This window comes from Malus domestica, chromosome 09 (assembly GCF_042453785.1).
Source record: "Malus domestica chromosome 09, GDT2T_hap1".
Taxonomy (NCBI): Eukaryota; Viridiplantae; Streptophyta; class Magnoliopsida; order Rosales; family Rosaceae; genus Malus; species Malus domestica.
In genome coordinates this window covers 15,801,819-15,811,642 of record NC_091669.1, presented here as the reverse complement: position 1 = coordinate 15,811,642, position 9,824 = coordinate 15,801,819, and the positions used below count along the sequence as shown (strand labels likewise).

Genomic DNA, 9,824 nt, shown 5'->3' with positions numbered 1-9,824 from the left:
AGGCTTGGGCTGGCGGCATCCTCTCCTAGTCCTCCTACCCCTTCCACAGCTCCATTCTCTTTCCCGCTTCCCACAGTCACTGTTTATTTTCCGGCGAATCTACTTCCTCTCTCCCACCTTCATGTTGGCTTCCTCTGCTCCAAATCCACTCCACCAGTTTGCGAATCCTTGGGCGCTTGAGTTTGGTTTTATGTCTGCTTTGTTTACGTAAGGCTGTAACATTCCCGGTCATTAATGAAGTTTTATTTTCAGAAAAAAAAAAAAAAAAACTAACTGCCAAACTTTAATTTAAGCCAATGAATATTAGGGGAGTGTGGGAGGGGGACCCACCAACGCTCATAAAATAGGTTTTTTTTTTTTTTTTTTTTTTTACTGAAACGGATAGGATCGCACAAATTACCGGTTCTCAACTCTCCGCCTAAAATAAAACCCGCCATATTACCGGTCACCAACTCTCTATTTCTCCATTTCCCTCTTTCTCTCTGTTTTCTCTCACTGACTGCCTCTCCTCCTCTGTTTGGTGCCCATCGGAACCCTAGCTTGCTCCGGCGAGCTTCTCCGGCTACCGATGATCTCTCTTCCGGTAAGGTTCTCCGACAAGCTTCGCTCTTTTTTTATCTGAAAATGTTGGACGCATTCGGAGCGGTTCTTGTCCCATCCAAGACCTGGTTTCACAGGAGGAAAAAAACCCTGATCCGTTGAAATTCGATCCTCTTTTTCGTCATGAAATTTATCGAATCTGTATCATATTTGAAGGCTTCATCCTTGTAAAGCTCGTAAAATTAGTTTTTTTTTTTTTTTTTTTTTTTTTTTCGATTTGTAAATTTGTGTACATATAGGGTTTGTAGTTGAAACTGTGGAACTTCGTGCGAGATTGGAGGAGATTAGGGATTTGAGTGGTGAAATTTGGGGGTGATTGGGGTCTGGGTTTGATCAGTTTTGGGGAATTTGAGTCGTAGAGAAGGTGGCTAAGATGAATTTGAGCACCGCCGAGGAGGAATCGGCGCAAGAAGTTCGTATTCCTGCTGAAATTGATTGGCAGATGCTTGATAAATCCAAGTTCTTCGTCCTTGGCGCCGCGCTGTTTTCCGGCGTTTCAGCGACTCTTTACCCTGTTGTGGTGTTGAAAACCCGGCAACAAGTAGCTCAATCCCAAGTCTCGTGCATCAAGACCGCGCTTTCGATTGTTAGGCATGATGGAATTAGGGCGTTGTATAGAGGATTTGGGACTTCTTTGATGGGTACAATACCTGCCCGGGCGCTTTACATGGCGGCGCTTGAGGTCACTAAGAGTAAAGTCGGAACTGCCACAATTAGGTTAGGGTTCTCGGAGTCCACTGCTGCCACCATTGCCAATGCCGCTGCAGGGTTGAGTGCATCAATGGCTTCACAGCTTGTGTGGACTCCAATTGATGTTGTGAGTCAGAGATTGATGGTGCAAGGTGGTGTGAAGTCAAATCCCAAAGTTCCTAGTGCATCTGATTGTAAATATGTTAACGGGATCGATGCATTTAGGAAAATCATGAAGACGGATGGGCCAAGAGGATTGTATAGAGGGTTTGGGATATCGATTGTGACATATGCACCGTCAAGTGCAATTTGGTGGGCATCTTACTCTGTTGCTCAAAGAACAGTTTGGGATGGAGTTGGGTATTACCTTTGTAAAAAAGGTGATTTGAGCAATGAGAATGGAGTCAACACGTATACACCGGGTTCGAAAACAGTCATGGCAGTTCAGGGAGTCAGTGCAGCCATGGCGGGTGGCATGTCAGCCCTGATCACAATGCCCCTCGATACAGTTAAGACAAGGCTGCAAGTTTTGGATGGGGAGGAGAACGGCCGTCGTGGACCAACAATTGGACAGACTATTCGGAATCTGGTTAAGGAAGGTGGGTGGACGGCTTGTTACAGAGGATTGGGGCCGCGTTGGGCTTCAATGTCAGTCTCTGCAACAACAATGATCACCACCTACGAGTTTCTGAAACGGTTCTCCACGAAGAATCAAGAGGTATTGACATGATAAAAACAGCAGAGAAACAGATGTTAGATCGATCATAGGTCTAATTCTATCTTCTTCATTGCAAGGAAGAAGTTGTTTTCTCTTCTTCATTGCAAGGAAGAAGTTGTTTCTGTTTTTCCTTTATATTATTAACCTGCACACTTGGTTGATCAAATGTAATACAATGCAGGCTTTCCTGTATACATTAAATACCTTATTTCAATCAACAGTGTGTCGTTCACTAGCTAAAATATGGATGTTAATGTGCCTTAATGCTCTCTTAATTTATGCTATGTGATTTAATGCTTAGTCAAGTTGGTTAGGGCTAAGCTGATTAGTACTCTCATCTCCGTATCTAAGTTTGAATCTCTTCGTTTGTATAAAAAAAAAAATTAAAAAAAATTATATGTAGAGTGTTTTCAGGATTGTTTGGATTAAAAAATTGAGTAGAAGTCATCAACTAATTTATTATTTCCGGTTGAGATTAGAAGATTAGGTAAAGTAGGAGACAATCCGCGAATTTGGATCCTCCGAAGCTTAACGACCCTGAAACTCGAGCTTTTGTTTTGTCCAAGAGAGATCAGAACTCTTTGGTTTGTGTGAAATGCGCTAGCGAAATGAGTTAATGAAAATCATTGAATTTAATTTGGATGGTTTGAATTGTTAATCTTTAGACTCTGAATAGTGAGATCTGAAGAAGATCTCTCTATAGAATCCGCACCCTTATGTTAATAATTGTTAGATTGATGTTATGTCTCGACCATATCCACCTAGCGTTCTCTGTTTTCTTTTCTCAATATTTGTAAATAATTAAAAGCGCATGCTAGTTAGTGGAGGAAAGTTGAGACACTTATATTGGAATTTTGGATGTGATTAGTTGTGGATAAAGGCTAAATATATAAAATGACGGGGATACACACCTAACTTTTGAAATGATGTAGGATCATGGAGGAGTACAATTCAAGGTTTTAACTAATCTGTGGACCCTTGTATCTATAATCCCTTTTTACTTATGCACAACAATACATATACATTAAGAGTGAAATTTAAACAATAATTATCGACTCAACATCAACTCATCATAACTTTTACGTTTATTTATTTGGGACACTACTTAACTTCTTACTTTTAACAAGCAATTCCTCTTTACATAACGATGTGATATCATTTTGCTGAACAAACGTCAAAATTCAAGCATTCATTCTCTTCATCGTCATCTAAAGATCACTTTTAAGAAAATCTCTTTGAATTTTGAGGTTGCTTAGTTCTTTATATGATTCAAACGATTTGACAACTAATCATTAACCTCAATAACTCCTTACACTGTTATTATAACTGTCTATTTGTTTGATAATATGAATTGTTAAACAACCTCTTTGAATTAAGAATTAAAGATGATATTTGAACAAAATTAAAGAAAATAAACAATTCTAATTATAATAATTATATACTGAAGTAATATCACGTGAATATAAAAAGAAATGACTCCTTACACTGTAAAATGTAAACGTAGTATTATTACTTAGTAGAAAGAGATTTTAACATGAGCACAAACAAAGTGAGACGGCCAACTTGGTTTTAGCCTTGTCTATATCAACATTCGGATTTGGACGAATCTTTTCCAACGTGGACCAACTTGGTTTAACCAGTAGCCTAATTTTAAATCGACATCCGGATTCGAATGGTTATGCGGACCCATGTGCCTGCTGGATTTCCTAGCTATTGAGGTTTATGATTTCATTTGGAGATTTATGCTTTTGGCAAGTAGTAGTTTTATATATATCACAAATCAAACATCATCTATAGTTGGAACGCCTTTATGTAAGGGGGTGCTATTACATATTTTTTTTATTTTTTTGCATTTTTTTCAACTTTATGTAAATTAAAAATTATCAAATTATATAAATTAACATAGATGTGTGTGGATAGCATCATCCTTGTACAATATTCATAATCTATTTTGCATATTAAGTAAATAATTCTACTGGTAGTTTGAGTGAGCTATATATAGGATCAAGCAGCCTGAATCTAGTAACTACTCAAATGCATAGAGTGTGAGTAATATGACATATTGGTTGGTTTGAGACCAAGATTTTAAAGATGATAGGCGCTGGTCGAGCAATGAGCTGGGATCTAAGCGGGATTTAAATAAATATATTTTATTATTAAATCATATAAATAAATGCCTATTTACGAATTACAAATATACTTATATTGAGAATAAAATAAAGATAAAATACAATAAAAGCCAATAAGCTCAGTAAGCAAAATTAACAAATTACAAATATAAAAACAGTATTAACAACTGAGTTAATTTAACAAATTCCTTAGGGTAGGCTACGCGTTACCCAATTTAACTTACTTAGTTAATTAAAAAAAAATTGGAACCATCTGGGTGTAATACCCCGTATTTTAAAAAAAATGGTTATATATATATGGGTGTATGTTGGGTAATTATTTTTATGTAATGATTTTATTATATTTTTTTTATGCAAGAACCTGCTTTCGATATGTAAAATAGTTTCAATGTAAAATCTTTTTTGCTACAAATTATTTCAAAAACTAGCTAGTAGTATTTTATGTTCATATGTAATTAGAGATATTTTTAGTTTGAATTTGGAGAAGGGGATTATGATGAGTTTGGCTTTATTTTTCTCACAAAGGCTAAGTGGCGTTTGGCAACCATAAAAGAATAAATAGGAGGAGTTAGTCACTACTTTAGATAGGTTGAGGGGGAAGTTGGAAATTAATAGAAGTTAATGATTAGGGTGAAGAGGTGGAAGTCTACATAAGGATGAGTTGGCAAGTTTGTAATCATTAGGAGTTAATGATTTGGTGATTATTCACCACTCTAAATGTGGAGGTGGGAAGCCTTTGGCTTAGACATGTGTCTAGGTGCATGAGTTGGCAATATTTTGTGGTTTTAGAGTGATGATTCACAAGGCTAAGAGGAATCTTAATCATTTGGCTACAATATTCTCTATTTAATTTTGTTCCAAATCTTCCAATGAGGTGGGAACATGTGGGATTCATATTCCTTAGAGTTTGGACGTGGCCTTTGATGTAAGGAACATCTTGCATGATATTCATAATTAACTAGACACTTGTTGCTTTGCCACTTGAACACTTATCATTCTTAATCATTAGGACAACACTTGTTGCCTTGGTATTGGAACACATTTTATGTCTAATGATTGGCACACTTGGGAGATATTTTGGAGATGAAGATGTCATGCAATCTATATAAAGGAATGAGCAAGAACCAATGGAAGACATGAAGCAATAAACTCTAAGGATTCATATTCCTTAGAATTTGGACGTGGCCTTTGATGCAAGAAACATCTTGCATGATATTCATAATTAACTAGACATTTGTTGCTTTGCCACTTGAACACTTATCATTCTTAATCATTAGGACAACACTTGTTGCCTTGGTATTGGAACACATTTTATGTCTAATGATTGGCTCACTTGGGAGATATTTTGGAGATGAAGATGTCATACAATCTATATAAAGGAAGGAGCAAGAACCAATGGAAGACATGGAGAAAAAGAGAGAGGAAGAAGAAGAAGAAAAAAAGAAGAAAGAACCACTCCAACAAGAAAACAATTCTCCCTTTCATATTACCTTCTTATATTTCTTTAAAATGTTCTTAGGGTATTAAGCCATCTTTCATTGTATTTGTAAGTCCCTCATATATATAGTGAAATACAATGAAAGCAAACCCCAATGGATGTAGTCGATTTGGTGAACCACTTAAATCTTGTGTTGTTTATGCATTTACATTTGGAGATCATTGCCATGAGAAGCACTTCCACCAAACTATCGAACATCTCTATTTATCTCCCTTGAGAATGATGTACAAAAAGTGAGACAAATCCCAGAAAAATACATGAGACCTTACCCAACAAATCTCCACCAAACTCACCGTCATTTCATCTATCAAAAGAAAGATACCAAAAACTAGAAATTCGTCTGGCCTATTTAACAGACCAAAACACCATCATCCATAATTATATCATAGTACTTTCTTCATGAGAGTTTTTTGTCTATCTCTCTACCATGATATATCCAAATTTCAGGAAAATCCAACGGTGAGATCGTCCAATATGTTTAAAATACCAACTCAGTCTTTAATCCCGCAGAAAACTGGACAGTCATATTATCAGCACCAAAACCCTATTTTTCGTAGCTCCGATTGAAACACTTCCGTCACAAACGTTGTTCCTTATCATCTCCTCTATAACATATCCAAAAACCACAATAATCCAATCTATGTGCTGACTTGTACCCCAGTTCGAACAGCTGACATTCGGTTGAGCTAGCCTTCTCTGCCAACCTCTTTGCATGGCCAACATCTCCAGTTTCTTTCTCTCCCTTTCATGGAAGTTTTTCAGCAATCCGACTCTAATTGCATATGTAGAATTTCAGCTATATTAAAGAAGAGGAAGGGGAAGTGGTGAAGGAAGAAAGAGAACAAGAGGGAGGAAATGAAATTGAAACAATAAAAAAATGAGGAAATGGTAACATATTGCTTATCATTTACATTAAAGATTATTATTTTGTTAATATTATGATTATATTACTCTTGTTACTAATCAATTTGACTTATGTGGAAGCTTGCAGGTTTGTTAGATAACATGTGAGTATTGATATCTATACGAACATGACATATACATAAACATTCATGCAAAAAAAGAAAAAGAGTTGTGTTGTGTCAAGTGCTCTGTGTAAAGTGTTTAAGTTGTGAGGATATTCAAGGGTTGAAGTTTGCCTTAAATATAAAATAATGAACCTTTTATATGTCAGGCGTAGGGTGCAGGGCTTGAGTATACAAATTGGTTGATTATAAAAATAATGAAATCTTGTATATGTCAAGTGTCGGGGGAAGGGCTTGAATATACAATTGGGCGTCAGGGGAAGTGTCTGTATAATAAAGTGGAAACTAAGAGTTTAATTACAAAAATTGGGGTTAAGGGATGAACGGGAGTTAACTCATATTCTAAAGGGAAGTGCTTGTATGAATGAATTTTGTACACTAATATTTTATTTCCGCTGCGTATTCAATAAATTATCTGTAGTAAACTCAAGCTTTTATTCTGAAAGATTTGTTATACAATGTAATCGTTGTAATTTAATTTTATTTTCCACCATATCTTGGTTGTAGAATTTATTTCTATAGCTAAGATATGGCTCACATAGCTCATGAATAGTCTTTATTCGCGGGCCGGGGCGTGACACTAGGTCACCTAGATTGCTTAACCCCTTCCTGCATTTAGTGATCGTTTTGCCTAAAATCACCACGGAACCCCACCGCTCAGCATCTAGACTCGGCCTAGGCTGATTTTTAGAATACTGAGACTCTTTGCTTGATTGTTGTATAAGCCATGTCAAACTTTGCTCATTGATTGTTGTTTTTCTTTGTGAAAGTATTGTCAAACTTTCTTTGATATTATAGTACAATATCTCTATAATATAGGAATAACCTTCGTTTGGTTTGCTTTCAAAATATTTCATCTAGTCATAAAAAATTCCAGTCCCAACTTGGGCCAATTATATACAGGAATAAATATCACATTGTAATAAGCTATAATTTTTCTAGTTCTCGTCTTAAGAAAATTGTCTCTATATAGTAATAATTGTCAATAAGTTCAAAAATATGCAATGTCACAAATAAAAATTTAAGACAAAATAAAACATTTCTCTAAAATTATCTAGGGTAATGATTTATTCTTTGGAGTTGATATTATGTCATTGAGCATGCGGGTACATCAACATGACATTGTGTTCTTAAACCTAAAATGTTTATAACTTCTCAACCATGTTTACAACTTATTAGCATATTTTAGGCATTAAAAAGAGCACTACATACGCATGCATTAGTTAATATTGAGGCTGAGGTTTCTCTTTTTTTTTTTTAAATGTTTACGTCTTGAAAATTGACATGCTCACTGCTCATGTAGATATTTGTATCCATAAAGCTTTCATTATATAACTAAATAAAATAAAGGGTAAACATCCAAAATAGTCCCTGAGATTTGCATGATCAATAGAAATGGTCTCTGAGATTGAAAATCAATAGAAATAGTCCCTGAGATTGTCCACCATCCATGATTTTGGTCATTCCATTAAAAACTCTTTGGGTAATTTTCAAAGCTTCGTAACTCAATCGATTCTTAACCAAATTTGATTCTCAACCGATTCATAACTTCTTCAATACTCAACAAAATCGAGTGATGCAAAAACGAAAATCATACTTCTCGACGAGACAAAGAGAATCATACCTTTTTCGAAGGCTAACTCGCTGTGGTTTGGTCAGACAACGGCTCGAAAGTGGCTAACTATTTTCGAGTGAGCCATTTTCGAATAGTTTTCCGACCAAACCACAACGAGTTAGCAGTCAAGAAAGATGCCATTCTCTTTGTCTTATCGAGAAGTATGATTTTTATTTTTAATCACTCGATTTTGTTGAGTATTGAAGAAGTTATGAACGTTTCAAATTTAACCAATTTTCGGTGAGCGGACCAGTCACCTTTCAGGCTATTTTCCGGCCATCTTCGGCAATCATTGGGCTTCCAAATAGGTATAATCTTGTTCTATACTTTGTTATCTTCATTTTGATATATTATGGATAGAATTTGGTTAAGAATCGATTGAGTTACGAAGCTTTGAAAATTGCCCAAAGAGTTTTTAACGGAATGACCAAAATCATGGATGGTGGACAATCTCAGGGACCATTTCTATTAAGGTAACGAAAGATGTCTTTAACATACCCATATTTGCGTGTCAGTGTATTACTGTATCTTGCCAAAAGATTAACAGTGAAGGAGATATTGGGTTTAGTGCATTGAGCTCAGTACAATAAACCGCCTATTGCACTTAGATAAGGAACTTTGGGTTTCAAAATCTCTTCTTCATCCTCATTTGAACGAAAGGGATCTCGTTTTGCGTCTAGCGATCAAATGACCATAGTAGTACTCGAAGGTTCCGCTTTATCCTTGTTAAAGCCACGCAATACCTTATGGGTGTAGTTCGATTGATGTACTAAGATTCCATCTGCACGATGCTCTATCTTTAGACTAAGACAATATCGAGTTTTCCTAAGATATTTCATCTTAAATTTCAACTTCAAGTGCGCGATAGTTCTCCCGAGCTCTTCAAGAGTTCTGATGAGATTCATGTCGTCGACATAGGCTGCAACAATTGCAAAACCAGAATGTGAATTCTTTATGAACACGTAAGGGTATAGTTCGATGTTCACATATCCATGACTAGTCAAATACTCACTCAGACGGTTATACCATATTCTTCCGGATTGCTTCAAACTGTGGAGTGAACGCTTCAGCCGAATTGAGAACGTGTTCCGAGGTTTGAAACTATTTGATCATGTCAATGTAAGTATTTCGGGAACTTTCATATAAATTTTTTGTATCAAGATCCCTATAGAGATACACAGTTATTATGCTCATAAGTTGCATACTCAGTTTTTCGGAAACTACCAAACTAATAAGGTAGCAAAAAGTAATCACATCCATAACGGGTGAATAAGTTTTGTCATAGTTAATCCCGGGGCGATATGAAAAGCCTTGTGTAACAAGACGAGCTTTGTAACGCACAATTTCGTTCTTCTTATTATGCTTCTGAAGGTAAACCCATTTGTAGCCAACGAGCTTCACATGTGAAGGAGTAAGAGCTACAGGCCTAAACACCTTACGTTTTGCAAGCGAATCGAGTATGACTTGGATTGCTTGTTTTTAGTTTGACCAATCAATTTTACATTAACATTTATCAATAGAACGTGGTTCAATGTCATCGCTCAGCGGT

At 36.1% G+C, this 9,824-nt stretch overlaps 1 protein-coding gene across 1 annotated transcript; it reads left to right on the top strand.

Moving 5' to 3' along the window:
• The first annotated feature begins 420 nt into the window (after nt 1-420).
• LOC103454564 (uncharacterized) lies at nt 421-2,250 on the top strand. Its single transcript, XM_070805159.1, has one exon. It carries the CDS (start codon nt 974-976, stop codon nt 2,018-2,020), a length of 1,047 nt encoding a protein of 348 aa, XP_070661260.1. The 5' UTR covers nt 421-973; the 3' UTR covers nt 2,021-2,250.
• Nucleotides 2,251-9,824: the final 7,574 nt, after the last annotated feature.